The sequence below is a fragment of the Manis javanica genome, chromosome 4 (assembly GCF_040802235.1).
Source record: "Manis javanica isolate MJ-LG chromosome 4, MJ_LKY, whole genome shotgun sequence".
Classification (NCBI taxonomy): domain Eukaryota; kingdom Metazoa; phylum Chordata; class Mammalia; order Pholidota; family Manidae; genus Manis; species Manis javanica.
In genome coordinates this window covers 85,901,935-85,917,493 of record NC_133159.1, presented here as the reverse complement: position 1 = coordinate 85,917,493, position 15,559 = coordinate 85,901,935, and the positions used below count along the sequence as shown (strand labels likewise).

The window sequence follows — 15,559 nt, the reverse complement described above, 5'->3', positions numbered from 1 at the left end:
TTTTTTTTTTCCTCAGGCGCTGGTCCTAGTCCTGTTGCCCTGCCTCCCTAGCACTGGGGTCCCTGTCCCTTCAAGGCTTCCAAAAAGCACCTGCCCCCCGGTTCCGCAGGGAAAAACACGCGATATTCTTTGTCTTCAGGCATCGGTCCCAGGCACCTGCTCACCGGTCCTGCCAGTCTGCCTCCCTAGCACCGGGGTCCCTGTCCCTTTAAGGATTCCAAAAAGCACTCGCCAAAAAGAGAAAAGAAAAGGGGAAAAACGCGTGATTTCCTCCATCCTCAGGCGCTGGTCTCAGGCACCCACACACCGGTCCCGTAGGGAAAAACGCACGATAATCTTTGTCCTCAGGCACCGGTCCCAGGCACCCACTCACCGGTCCCGCTGCCCTGCCTCCCTAGCAACGGGGTCCCTGTCCCTTTAAGGCTTCCAAAAATTACTCGCCAAAAAAAAAACCGCTCTGGTTTCTTTCCACCCGCCGGGAGCCGGGGGGAGGGGCGCTCAGGTCCCACCGGGCCGAGGCTTGTATCTTACCCCCTTTGCAAGGCGCTGGGTTCTCGCAGGTGTGGATGTGGTCTGGATGTTGTCCTGTGTCCTCTGGTCTCTATTTTAGGAAGAGTTTTCTTTGTTATATTTTCATAGCTCTATGTGTTTTTGGGAGGAGATTTCCACTGCTCTACTCACGCCGCCATCCTGGCTCCACCTCTCAGAAGTTTTGGTTTTATATCAGGTGTCAGGGATAGAGTAGCCAGATGCTTAAGCAGGCATTCAAGAGGTGAACTTTCAGGGAGGGATGAGGAGGCTCCCATGGTTAAAGGACAGAGAAGGAGACAAACCGGGGAAGACAAACGGAAATCCTCGGACCGGAGGCAGACAGCAAGGAGACAAAGGGCGTCCCCGATGTTCCTTGGTGGTCTGCTGAAACTCGCATATGAGTCAGAATTTCTTAGGAAGTGTGGGTCATCACCCAGACTTCCCTAAGAAGGTAGAGTACTGGAGTCACGAGGTACCTAACGCTAGGAATTTTTGGTGGACGGAATGGATTTTGGCAGACAGAACGGAAGAAAGAGGAAAAGGGAGCGTTCTCATCCACAAAGGAGTCACCTCGTTTATGGCTGTTGGTGGAGGGGCCTGAGGGCCTGCAGCAGCCGTGAAGGCCGGAGGTGGCGATTTATGGCTGTTGGAGGGGGGCCTGAGGGTCTGCAGCAGCCGTGAAGGCCGGAGGCGGCGATTTGTGGCTGTTGTGGGGGGGGCCTGAGGGTCTGTTGCAGCCGTGAAGTCCGGAGGCGGGGAGAATTCCCTCATCATCCCCGAGCATCAGGGCCTTGCCGGACGATCACGGTCAATGGCACTCCGATAGCTCGGGGGAGAGTGGCCCACTCCGGGGGGAAAACTTACCTAAAGGCCAGAGAGGAGTGGTGAGTGTGATGAGCCAGCGCCGGAAAAAGAGGATGAGGGCAAGCTGCTGCTGGTGTCAGGGGGAAGACGGGTCCCACCCAGTTGGGGTGTCCGGTCTCCTGGGTTTTGGCACCAATGAAAGGAAAGGAGCGACACACAGCAGCAATTTACCGGAGAATTCCGCTTTATTAGGGAAAGGTGCTGGGTTATATAGGAAGGGGCATGGGGTGATTTTGGTGTTACTTCTATGAGACTGGTGGCTATTGGCTAGGTACTGGGATTGGGAGGGGGGCGAGAGGTAATTGGGCTTCAGGTGGCGCCGGCGGGAACTGAGGACCCCGAAGAGAAGCCGGAAGTTCGCCATCTTACTGGTGGGGGCCCTTCAATATTCTGTGAGAGTTTATCAGGAGGTTATTTAACTTTATTTTTAATTTGTTGTGGACTACTATGACTAAACGTAGCCCAAGGAAAATGTGAACATTCCTTGATGTGAAATATCTCCATTACCAATGTGAACGTGCTAGTGGTTTACTTTGTGCACATTTATTTTGAAAAATCTTGCTTTTCTCTTCAGCTCAGCCATCTGTTAAAACTTACTCACCTTGATCTGAGTATGAACAACTTTACTACAATCCCTCCTGCTGTGCTGAACATGCCTGCCCTTGAGTGGCTTGACTTGGGAAGCAACAGACTTGAACAACTTCCTGATACTATAGAAAGGTAAAATAAAAAACTTTTATGCTACCAACAGACGTGTTGAAGTTATCTTTGATAAAAAATAAACAAAATAAAGGGATTCCAAGCATAATCACAATAGATTCATTTAGTTCTAAATATGGCTACTTTGTAGCATCATATTTTCATTTACTCCAAATAAGTAAAAGGGTTCTTGGAGGGGAAAAAACTGGCTATCTGACTTCCAACAAATTGACAAGAATATGCTACAGTAACATTGCTTAGTGCATGCCAGGCACTACTGAGCATTTTACTAGTGGATAAGGAAACTAACAGAGGAATATTAGCTAAATTTAGGAAGTTAACTAAATCAAGATCACAGTAGGCAAGAAACCTATGATTTAAGCCTTGGCAGCCTGGCCCCAAAGTCCATGCTGTTAACTATTGTGCATACTTGCCTTGCCATTAGTGGGCATATTAATAATTTTATTTTTCTCTTAAGACTAATTTATTTAGATAACATTTATAGAAGTTCTTTAAAAAATCCTATGAGGATAGTGAAGAATTCTAGAATACACTCCATTTCTACTACCGTATGATGAGACCTGTGCTGTTGAGGGTAACTCCCGGATGAATTTCCCTAATAATCAGGTAATGTGAAGGCAGTTAATGCAATAAGGTATGCTGGTTAAAGGAGATGCTATCAAAGATGACATCTACTTGATTTTTAGGTTAATAAGATCCAGGATTTTCATACTCTGTGTAACTAACTGCAGAAACCTTTTCTAATTCTTCAGAATGCAAAATCTACATACACTGTGGCTGCAACGGAATGAAATAACATGCTTGCCAGAAGCAATCAGCAATATGAAAAATCTGGGTACTCTTGTTCTCAGCAACAATAAACTGCAAGATATTCCAACGTGCATGGAAGAAATGACCAATCTGAGGTATAAATTGTAGACACAAGACTGACCTGTGCCTTTCTGGCTGCCCGACAAATATAGAGAAATTGTTATTCAGATTTGAAATCTTATTCATGTGAATGAATTCACTTAAAAATCTTTTCCAATTTGAAACTCTTTAACTTATAAATAGGATTCATTTAATACTGGTCTAAAATATTCAATAAAGAATCTTTGAAACTAAAGCAGTGTTGGGATTTATCAGTTTTAAGAAGTACCCTCTGTTGATGACATTTCCCTGAATGTCATCTTTATAACTGCTAACAAACCTTACCCAGGATATAAAAACCAAAATCATAAAAGTGATTATTTTCATTCTAAATAACAAGTGGATAAGGCAATTATGTTAGAGAGCAAATACAACTTAGTTCTAAGTTAACTATCAGAAGTCCCTCAAGTGTCTCTTTCCAAGAGAGTGTAAGACCTAAGAATTTGCACCAATCCCACTACTTCTGTAACAAAATCATTCATTTATTCAGATTCAGCAACTACTAAACTGTACTAAATGAAGATACATTGAAAGACAGAAGCAAGCCTATGAAATATGCAGAAACTTTATTGTATTAATTATACATTTTAGATGCATTAGGATTGCTCTTAGAAATTAAATTGCACCATATTAAATATATGCTATAGACTAATAGTTGCTTTTACAAGCTTTGAAGTAAGTTGCCTAAAGCTAATATTTTTTTCTTCTAGAAATTTAAAAGATTCTTGGGATGTATCACATCTTACCAAAGTGTGTTATTGAAACTAGTTAAAAAACAGTAATTTAGTATATTACCATTTGAGCTCTCTCCAAGAGGATACATACACACTACCATGGCACCTATAAAAACACTGTTGTTTGGTGAACTGCTAGGTTTGTCAACTTCAGAGACAACCCACTGAAACTGGAAGTAACACTTCCTCCCAGTGAAAGCACAGATGAAGAGGAACGGGAATTATTTGGCCTCCAGTTTATGCACGCGTACATACAAGAATCACGAAGAGCAGGTATGAGATTCGCATATAGCACAGGTTAAACATTTTATTTGGTAGAGTAAACATATACATATGAATTCCTTTATAGATTTCTCATTCCGTATTAACTTTCCTGTCAAATTCTGTTCTCTTGGTCAATATTGTGGGAGGAAAAATAAGTGAAATTTAAATCTGTTCACTATTTTGAGAAAGATAATGAAAGTTGTAAAGATTGAAAGTCTTTCTAATGAAGTCAGGAAACGAGTTTTTTTGGTCACGCCGGTGAAGCACAACCACATGAAGATGTGATTCTTAAAGCTGAACTATCTCATTCTAATCAGTTTGTCATAGATGTCAGTTTACTCATGAGCACTATCTTCCCCATTTCATTTTTCTATAATCCACAAAAGCAAAAAAATTCTTTGCCAAGGAATGAAAAATATAAAGAGAACATAGATTTTCAACCAATAGTTAAAGTGATATTTTGATATATAGATTTCAATCACTTAGTCTCTGATAATTTAGAGATTAAATGCCTTTTTTAAAAAACTAAGGAGTGTTTAACTTACACCAAGATTAGGGGAAGAGGACAAAGAACACAATTTTATGTTAATAAAAACAATGGAACTATAGAGTAGAAATCATGGTTTTATAATTCACTAAAATGTGAGTTTTTGAGTTAAAAGGTAGAATTTAATTACATCTTCAAATAGTTACTAATAATGCATATAATCTGAACAAACAATGATAGTGTTTCAGCTAGAGGAAATAATTTTTACCTACATCCAATGGAGGATGCTTAGGAAATAGTCATCAGATCTGTGTCGCAAGGTCACAGACACAATAGTAAGGAAGATTGGAGTAAGACAAGTAAAAAAGTTGTAGTAGTTTGGGGCCCGGTTTTTGATAGCAGAATATATCTATTTAAATTTAAGACAAGTAGAACAGAATTGATAACTGAATAGAATAAAAAAGTGAGTCCAGAATGAACTTAGGGCAACTGGATGGATGGTGATGCTGAGATGGGGAATTTAAGCACAGAAGCTGGTTTGGTAAGTGGAAGATGTTGTTCAGTTTTAACATAGTGAATTTGATGTACTAATGGCACATGCAAGCAAGAGGTGGTTGTGTACATAAATCTGAAGTTCAAGAAGGGGCTTGCAAATTCTGTAGGCCAAGAAATAGCTATTTCTCAATGGTATCTTAGGATTGCTCTTAGAAATTAAACTGCACCATATTAAATATATGCTATATATTTAATATACTGATGTTATGTATCATGATATTCTTAGGTAACTTTTTATCCTGTACATCTGTGATTACATAAATTATAAATTAGAAGCCTTGCCCATTTTTAGTTCCTGGCCTTTCTACTTCAATCTCACATGTTTTATGAGATACAGCATATATTTAATATGGTGCAGTTTAATTTCTAAGAGCAATCCTAATGCATCTAAAATGTACAGTTAATATAATGAGTAAGCCATTTTCTCATGGTATCTTAAGGAAAATAAAACAAAGCTGGGGAAAACCTCTAGATGTCTTGTTGAAAGACAAGCTTATTTTTCCATAAAGTACATGGTAACATTGTCTGATATGTATCATTAAGCTAAATGGTCACAGGAGTGTATCAGTATAATTCTTGACTGTATATATATATATATATATATATATGTGTGTGTGTGTGTGTGTGTGTGTGTGTGTGTGTGTGTATGTATGTTTTGTGAAACATAACTGAGATTATGCCTGTTGTAGAATATTTTTTATTTTGGGGCATATATTGTTGAATGATGCAAAACAGATTATATGACACAAATTAGCATCAGGTTAATTACTGAATGATACATTATCTTCATTTATGGTCTCTTGATTGGGGGCATGAGTAACATTTAAAAAAATAACCTTACTTTAACTACTTTAATAATATTTGACATAAAACTTATAATAACTTCCTTTATTACCATTTGACATAAAACTTGAGAAAAAAGTTTACATATTAAAAAATATTAAAAACAAGACTGCTGGGTAATAAAAAGATTCATGAATTAGTATTATTAACAAAAGTTAATATTTTTTGAGTACTCTGTGCTTGGAAATGTTCTAAATATTTTATATGTATTACCTCGTTTGATACTCACAACAACCCTGTGAGGTAGGTTTCATTATTATCTTCATCATCCCCATTGTAAGAAGGGTAAACTGAGGCACTAAGAGATTAAGGTGTTGTTCAAGTTCATACAGCTGAGAGGTGGTAGGTTTGAGATTTGAACCTAGCTAGTCTCATAAAACATGTGAGATTAAAGTAGAAAGGCCAGGAACTAAAAATGGGCAAGTCTTCTAATTTATAATTCATGTAATCAGACGTATAGGATAAAAAGCTACCTAAGAATATCACGATAAATAACATCAGTAATTCTGGATCTCTGTCTTGGCAAATGTGCCAATAACTAAGACAATATTTACAAATAACAGCAGAAATAAACCAAGGATAAGATGAGGAAAAGAGTTAATACTCCTACTGTATGTTTGGTTTAATATTGCTTGTGCATAGAAACCACTTAAGAGTTAAAGGAGGTCTAAATATGAGGTTTTTGTTTTCATTATCTAATTTCTACTTTATTGCAAATTATGTTCCCAAACAAGAGAGAATATACTTATATTTGTACTTAAACTTGTAAAAGTGGCCTGTTCTAATTATCAGAAGTTATCTGCAAATTTCAGTTTAACTTGTGAATTAAGTTTGTAAGTATCTTTCTGTAAATTCTAACTAGATAATTATCCAATAAGAAAATGAAGTGAAATAGCATTTTTCCTTGAAAACATCTCTTCAGTTTTTGTGTTTGTCATGGACAATTCTGATACTATATAAATATAGTTATGGCTCTGGAAATCTGAAGGTGAACTCGTCGACTGATTTGAACATCTCTGAATTTGTTTGCATTAGAAAAAAATCACAATTATCTTTCCAGATCTGTATGGGCAAAAGAATCCCTAATAAGCCTAATTCTCAGACTCACTCTTGTTACCAACTGACAACTGATCATCCTATTTTGAACTTGAGAAGTAAAAAGTATTAAATAAAATCAAAGGAAAATAGATTTCCAAAATAGAAATTTGCATTTTTTTAATGCAAATTTAAAGTTAATGTGCTAGCTATCTGTTGATGTATTGTGTTTGTTTCAGATAACCAAGTCAATTGTTCGACTACTGTATCAATCTCTATAAATACTGATGAATAATATAATTCAAGATGCACTGCTGAAGAGGATTACTTTAAGAATTTGGTGAATTCTCCAATGTTTAGACTTCTAAAGTTAAAAACAAAGCTATTATGAAAAGTTTAATGAGGCCACATTTTTTAAAGTTCATATTATCTGCTATTTGAATTATATTTTCATGAATATAAAAATACAATAAAATTTTTTTTGTGTGTAAGACAGATGTTGGTCAAATTACTCTTCCATTAAGTAGTTGTTTCTGGTGATGAAGACTGATTTGGTAAAGCAGTTAACAATACATTTTCCAAAGACACCAGAGGGTCTGTATAATATTGTAAAGCAGGATTGAATCCTTTTTGCTGTAAATACTTGATTCGGCCTTGGTCAATCAACAATTTACAAAGATGCCCTATTTTCTTCTTTTCTTCAACAGTAAGAAACCTAAACCAAATAAACACACACACAATATTGTTAAAATTTTTAAGTTTATAAAATAATTATTCTAGTCTCTTCTTTTTATTGGTAAGCTGCTAAATAACCCAAAATATACTAGGTGCTATGTCTCATGCTTCCAAGATGCATTTTGTTTATGCCCAATAAAAGTATATGTATTTTAATTTATTCTAAAATTAGATGGTAAAATGTATTTTCATGAATACATTTTTGGTACTACTCATCTAAAAAGAAAGTACGACAATAATAAAATATTTCTGCTCTGGTGTTGCATATTTCAATGTAGTCACTTACCCAGACAAACTCTCAGTGCTGGTATCTGTGATTTTGCATCCTCCGTCATCGTGCTCTTCACTGTCATCATTCTGATGATCTTTTCTCCTTTGGGTAATATTTGACGCTTCCAAAGACGTTCTTCGCATCCCACAAGTCGCCCAACTACTCATTCGCTGGAAATAGTGGAATTCCACTGCTCCAAGGCCTAGAACCCTGAAATATTCTTTGCCCACATAATGTCTCCAATCACACCTGTGGTGACAACAGAGTGCAATAACAATGCCAGCCACAGGGGTCCACTTCTCTGGGACATTTTTTTCATTTCTTTCCTTGGCCAAAGTGTTAATTTCTTTTTCTGTTTTATCATTCCTTATGCGTTTGGCTAAAGGTTCTTCATTCCTTTCCTCACAACTGGCAGCATAGGTTTCAACCAAACACCGTAATGCAAGATCTGCGAACACAATTATGTGGCCCCCCCAAACCACATCGTCTTTAAAAATAAATATTTTTTACAGTTATTAAGCAGTATGGATTTTAAAATCCCAGCAACAAAAAACTACTTAGCTTTATACTTGCAATAATTCTTCCATGAATTACCAACTTTGTTTTTATTTGCTCCTTTCTCATTAGCATCTCATTTTCTCTAATGATTTAGTCTGCATAAAGTCTACTTCCTAAAAAACTGCTTGAAGCTTAAGATCTACAATTTGTATAGCCTTGTAGTTCAAACACCCTTACTGGCTCTTATTTCTCCTACCCTGAGGAAATGACTTGCATAGAAAAAATTATTTACACTCACATAGCAGGAAAATTTTGAGCTTAGGAAACTCAAAGAAAGAAATAAAGAATAAAGGCTTCTGCTTAGATTGGTGTTAGGTGTCAGTTCTGAAATATAAGATGTTCAAAGCAAATAGCAAGCTGAAGACTAAAGAATGGGGTCAGATTGTGGAAAGCAGGCCTCCCTGAGTAGCTTCCAGTATTTATGCATTCATTCAGCAATTAGTTACTGAATGTCTTTCATGCGCATGGCCTTGTGGATACAATGATGATTATACACATAAACTAAGAGGATGTACTCCATATTAAAATGAAACCCTTATAGTACATTTAAAAAATAAATCAATTTTTGCTGACTATGAGTATTTCTCACAGAAGACTGCTATAATGTTGACAATATTGGAAAGACTCCAAATGTATGCTGTAAACCCCATATTGTCTGTCTGATTAGATTGGCATGCTATGACTATTCAATCAAAACCTTATGTATTTAAAAATTTTATTACCCTAAGATGTCACCACTGACAATTAAATGATCTGATTTTCACTAGTAAATTTAATTCAATATATGAATTTAAGTCAACAAACATTCTTGGGAACCTATTATTTGGAGAAAGTGATAGTTAATCTATTGTTTCATAAGTTATTATTTTCTAAAAAAAATATATATTCAGTCACTGTTTTCTTTATATTAGACTTAAGTAAATGATTTTCAAAAATGTGAATAACCTAAAAAATTATTAAAAGAATGAAGATACATCATAATCAGAAGGAGCTTCAGCAATCTATCTCAATCTCTTCTTTATGGAGAACCTAAGGGACAAAGCCACATACCTGGAAAGGGACTAGGAAACACAGATAATTGGTGGCCAGGATTATTTACTCACTCAAACATTTACTGAGTTTCTATTACATGTCAACCACTGTTTTAGCACACTCCCTGTTCAAAAAATTCACAGCATAGTGGGAGAATTAATATATATAAACATAATTAAAATGCAATAAGGTAAAGATACGTAGAGATAATTATGATAAACACTAAGGAGGAGTACCTTATTTGGGAGGCTTCCTGAAAGTGGTGACAGCTGAGCTGAAGGATAAGTATGAATGGACCAGGTTAGAAAATGACACAGCACAGTACATAGGAAAACTACACTGAGTTTGAATTTGCTAACCAGTAAAGCTGGAGGCAGGAAGTGGCAAAGAGAGGAAGGCAGAGGCCAGATCAAGACTAAGATGTCATGATAAAGGGCTTTGACTTTATGCTGTAGGTAACTGGGAGCTCCTGCAGTGTTTTAAGGGGAAAGACATGCTGCGTGTAGCAAATAGGTCTCAAAGTTAGTATTTAAAAGACAGTGAAGGAGCCCATGAGAGAAACAGAGAAAGAATGTCATAGATGTTGGGGAAGAACCAGGAAAGAGGAGTGTCTACAAAAGACAAGAGAACAATTTCAAGAAGGGTAAGCAGAGATTGATTTCAATAAGGTATGATGATGTAATACAGGTAGAAGGCAGACAGAGTGAATCAAGGAAGGAAAGTGTGTAGAACAAAGAGAAATGGCCAATATAGATTATACTTCTGAGAAACTTGGGTTAGATGGGTAGGACTAAGGGAGTATGCCTTTTTCCCTCCCCAGGATAGAACTGGCTTACTTCAGAGGCTTTTATGAGGGTTAAATGAAATTAAGGTAGCATGAAAAGTCATCTAAAAACAATGAAGGACATCACAAATACATAATACTCAAAGCCATTTCCAGCCAACTTGAAAAATGTCTTATGGAGGCTCCAAGTCCCCCATATGGGTAGATAATGAAACTAGCAGGGCCCAGGGAGAAATGTAACAATAGTTAACATCTACTGAGCACTAACATGCTCAACACTCTACATGTAACCTGGTAAAGTATATATTACTATCCCCACTTTACTAATGAGATAACCAAAACTCAGGAAGGTTAAGTATTTGCCAAGGTTACATAGCAGAGCTGAATCCTCGATCATCTAATTTCAAAGCCCACACTCTTTCTACTTTATCACCTGATGGGTTGAAACGGTAAGACAAACCATCTTAGATTTTTCTAACATTCTTTTTTTGTTTTCCCTAGAATCCTAATACACATCATCTTCTAATGAGAGAGATTTCAGAGTCTTCCCAAGCAACTTCTCTAAAAAAATCTTCTGGAGTTTAATCATACATTTCCCATGATTAATTTCCTTTTGGTCGAAATATAACCCACAGAACTTTAAGGTCCCATATGATGCAGTATTTACATATAAAACTCTTAATTTATCCTGCAAAATGGCCATAATGAGCAGATAAATAGAAAAGCTCTATATCTGCTGTAACACATGGCCAGTGTTACTATGAAGATTAACCAAGTTATAAACTTAAGTGATATAAACTACTCAAAAGACATTACTTAAATGGTTGGGACCATGTTAAGCTAAACTTTAATGTACTACTCTAGACATTGTGAGTATATTTACATACCTGTTGCCATACCGCACAGATGCTTTCCAATTCCTACCACAGGTAGTTTTTCTTTGCTTAGTAAAGGAATCTTACCTGAAATAAAAGGAAATGAGAACGAAGTTACCTCTCTTGTGAGATAGGCACTGATGTCTGTGGTCTACCAAAAGACAGAACTAATTAGAATTTTTGAATTTTATAGCTGAAAGAGATTCAAACAAAAAAATCTCACTTTATGGCTTAGGAGTAAGCAGCTCACAGATGTAGTGACTTGGTAAGTACCACAGATCGCTCCTGACAGAGTCAGAATTAAGAGTTAAAGTTTCTTTATTTCTCTTGTCCTTTTCATCCCCCCTTGTCCCAGGCTGGGTTCCTCTTAAGCGTTTCTTGACTCTTAGGCCAATGATACTTCTTCTCTATTGACTTAGGACTTCCCTTTGTAGAAGACTTATTTTGCTAAATATTATTAAAAGATAAAAAACTCAACACTTTCCCTACTAAAAGATTTATTCTGTATAAATAATATATTAGATATGAAGAATATAATCAACACACATAAAATACTGTATTCAATATTACAATCAAATTATAACAGAGCTTTTAATATATCTTGATGATCAAGAGTAAGATATTATCTTAGATTTTTATACTGTCCTGAAAAAAAAGAAAATATTCCTAACAGTCCTGCCAATGTAAAAAAGAAAGTCCACAAGGTAATGTAGTAAGATGTAGCATATCACAGTTATGGCTTCCTTTTTTTCCCCTATTCATTTTCCTTTTCTAAGATTCTGAAATGAAAAGTATGTTTCTTCCTACAAATCCAGGTACAGCACCTAGCACATGAACTGCCAATGGAGGTACTTAGTAAATATTTCAACTTTTCTGTTGCTTGCTTTCAAATGGTGTTATATAGTAGGAGAAATCAATACCAAGTAAAATAGTTTGCCTAGTCAAGGAATACAGAGGTTTAAATTAAGGTGGTTCAAGAAACTGAACATCAGTTAGCGTAAAAAGAAAGGATGTCTAAGAAAGCCCTTCTGCTTTTCTGCTTGAAAATTACTTCATTTCCTCTCTACTTCTCTGGATTTGAAAAATAGGGAAGATGAACTTCTCGGAAATGATGGAAGATTGAATACAGGCATCTAGTTTACTCCCTTCAAAAACTCCACCAGAATGAGAATAAAAGGATTTTTTAAAAAGGCATAAACTCGGGGGCGGAGCCAGGATGGCGGTGTGAGTAGAGCAGTGGAAATCTCCTCCCCAAAACACATAGAGCTATGAAAATATAACAAAGAAAAATCTTCCTAAAATAGAGACCACAGGACACAGGACAACATCCAGACCACATCCACACCGGCAAGGAACCAGCGCCTTGCGAAGGGGGTAAGATACAAGCCCCGGCCCGGCGGGACCCGAGCGCCCCTCCCCCCGGCTCCCGGCGGGTGGAGAGAAACCGGAGCGGTTTTTTTTTTTTTTTGGCGAGCGCTTTTTGGAAGCCTTAGAGGGACGGGCCCCCGTTGCTGGGGAGGTAGGGTGGCGGGACCGGTGAGCAGGTGCCTGGGAACGGCGCTGGAGGACAAAGAACACGCCGCGTTTCTCCCTGCGGGACCGGCGGGCGGGTGCCTGAGACCGGTGCCTGAGGACGGAGGAGGTCGCGCGTTTTTCCCCTTTTTTTTTTTTTTTTTCTCTTTTTGGCGAGCGCTTTTTGGAAGCCTTGAAGGGACGGGACCCCAGTGCTAGGGAGGCAGGGTGGCGGGACTGGTGAGCGGGTGCCTGGGACCGGCGCCTGAGGACAAAGAATATCCCACGTTTTTCCCTGCGGGACCGGTGGGCAGGTGCCTGAGACCGGCACTTGAGGACAGAGGAAATCGCGCGTTTTTCCCCTTTTTTTTTCTGTTTTCTGCAAGTGCTTTTTGGAAGCCTAAAAGGGACAGGGACCCCGGTGCTAGGGAGGCAGGGCGGCGGGACTGGTGAGCGGGTGCCTGGGACCGGCACCTGAGGACAAAGAATATCCCGCGTTTTTCCCTGTGGGACCGGTGGGTGGGTGCCTGAGACCGGCACCTGAGGACGGAAGAAATCGCGCGTTTTTCCCCTTTTTTTCTCTCTTTTTGGCGAGTGCTTTTTGGAAGCCTTGAAGGGACAGGGACCCCGGTGCTAGGGAGGCAGGGCGGCGGGACTGGTGAGCGGGTGCCTGGGACCAGTGTCTTTGAAGAAATAATTGCTGAAAACTTCCCCAAACTGGGGGAGGAAATAATCAAACAGACCATGGAATTATACAGAACCCCCAACAGAAAGGATCCAAGAAGGACAACACCAAGACACATAATAATTAAAATGGCAAGGATCAAGGACAAGGAAAGAGTTTTAAAGGCAGCTAGAGAGAAAAAGGTCACCTATAAAGGAAAACCAATCAGGCTAACATCAGACTTCTCAACAGAAACCCTACAGGCCAGAAGAGACTGGCATGATATACTTAATGCAATGAAACAGAAGGGCCTTGAACCAAGGATACTGTATCCAGCACGACTATCATTTAAATACGATGGTGGGATCAAACAATTCCCAGACAAGCAAAAGCTGAGGGAATTTGCTTCCCACAAACCACCTCTACAGGGCATCCTACAGGGACTGCTCTAGATGGGAGCACCCCTAAAAAGAGCACAGAACAAAACACACAACATATGAAGAATGGAGGAGGAGGAATAAGAAGGGAGAGAAGAAAAGAATCTCCAGACAGTGTATATAACAGCTCAATAAGCGAGCTAAGTTAGGCAGTAAGATACTAAAGAAGCTAACCTTGAACCTTTGGTAACCACGAATCTAAAGCCTGCAATGGCAATAAGTACATATCTTTCAATAGTCACCCTAAATGTAAATGGACTTAATGCACCAATCAAAAGACATAGAGTAATAGAATGGATAAAAAAGCAAGACCCATCTATATGCTGCTTACAAGAAACTCACCTTAAACCCAAAGATAAGCATAGACTAAAACTCAAGGGATGGAAAAACATATTTCAGGCAAACAACAGTGAGAAGAAAGCAGGGGTTGCAGTACTAATATCAGACAAAATAGACTTCAAAACAAAGAAAGTAACAAGAGATAAAGAAGGACACTACATAATGATAAAGGGCTCAGTCCAACAAGAGGATATAACCATTCTAAATATATATGCACCCAATACAGGAGCACCAGCATATGTGAAGCAAATACTAACAGAACTAAAGAGGGAAATAGACTGCAATGCATTCATTGTAGGAGACTTCAACACACCACTCACCCCAAAGGATAGATCCACCGGGCAGAAAATAAGTAAAGACACACAGGCACTGAACAACACACTAGAACAGATGGACCTAATAGACATCTATAGAACTTTACATCCAAAAGCAACAGGATATACATTCTTCTCAAGTGCACATGGAACATTCTCCAGAATAGACCACATACTAGCTCACAAAAAGAGCCTCAGTAAATTCCACAATATTGAAATTCTACCAACCAATTTTTCAGACCACAAAGGTATGAAAGTAGAAATAAATTCTACAAAGAAAACAAAAAGGCTCACAAACACATGGAGGCTTAACAACATGCTACTAAATAATCAATGGATCAATGAACAAATCAAAATAGAGATCAAGGAATATATAGAAACAAATGACAACAACAACACTAAGCCCCAACTTCTGTGGGATGCAGCGAAAGCAGTCTTAAGAGGAAAGTATATAGCAATCCAGGCACACTTGAAGAAGGAAGAACAATCCCAAATGAATAGTCTAACATCACAATTATTAAAACTGGAAAAAGAAGAACAAATGAGGCCTAAAGTCAGCAGAAGGAGGGACATAATAAAGATCAGAGAAGAAATAAACAAAATTGAGAAGAATAAAACAATAGCAAAAATCAACGAAACCAAGAGCTGGTTCTTTGAGAAAATAAACAAAATAGATAAGCCTCTAGCCCAACTTATTAAGAGAAAAAGAGAGTCAACACAAATCAACATAATCAGAAATGAGAATGGAAAAATCACGACAGACTCCACAGAAATACAAAGAATTATTAAAGACTACTATGAAAACCTATATGCCAACAAGCTGGAAAACCTAGAAGAAATGGACAACTTCCTAGAAAAATACAACCTCCTAAGACTGACCAAGGAAGAAACACAAAAGTTAAACAAACCAATTACAAGCAAAGAAATTGAAACAGTAATCAAAAAACTACCCAAGAACAAAACCCCGGGGCCGGACGGATTTACCTCGGAATTTTATCAGACACACAGAGAAGACATAATACCCATTCTCCTTAAAGTGTTCCACAAAATAGAAGAAGAGGGAATACTCCCAAACTCATTCTATGAAGCCAACATC

At 38.1% G+C, this 15,559-nt stretch overlaps 2 protein-coding genes across 7 annotated transcripts in view; one reads left to right on the top strand and one right to left on the bottom strand.

The window, feature by feature from the left end:
* Positions 1–7,318, top strand: part of LRRC39 (leucine rich repeat containing 39) — a 32,675-nt gene extending 25,357 nt beyond the window's left edge. The window contains exons 6-9 of the mRNA XM_017661169.3: positions 1,970–2,115; positions 2,868–3,020; positions 3,898–4,031; positions 7,182–7,318. Coding sequence (XP_017516658.1) covers positions 1,970–2,115; positions 2,868–3,020; positions 3,898–4,031; positions 7,182–7,237 — 489 coding nt within the window. The 3' untranslated portion in view covers positions 7,238–7,318. The remainder of the gene's footprint in view (positions 1–1,969; positions 2,116–2,867; positions 3,021–3,897; positions 4,032–7,181) is intronic.
* Positions 4,033–15,559, bottom strand: part of TRMT13 (tRNA methyltransferase 13 homolog) — a 28,862-nt gene continuing 17,335 nt past the window's right edge. For 2 of the 6 annotated variants that reach the window (XM_037024677.2, XM_037024680.2), the window contains 3 exons: positions 11,210–11,284; positions 7,964–8,396; positions 4,033–7,657 (listed from right to left, as the gene is read on the bottom strand). In XM_037024677.2, the coding sequence (XP_036880572.1) occupies positions 7,462–7,657; positions 7,964–8,396; positions 11,210–11,284 (704 nt within the window). In that variant the 3' untranslated portion in view covers positions 4,033–7,461. Of the gene's footprint in view, positions 7,658–7,963; positions 8,397–9,774; positions 9,813–11,209; positions 11,285–15,559 lie in introns of those variants that run through there. The other 4 variants (XM_073234352.1, XM_073234353.1, XM_073234354.1 and 1 more) reach the window with 4 other exon arrangements.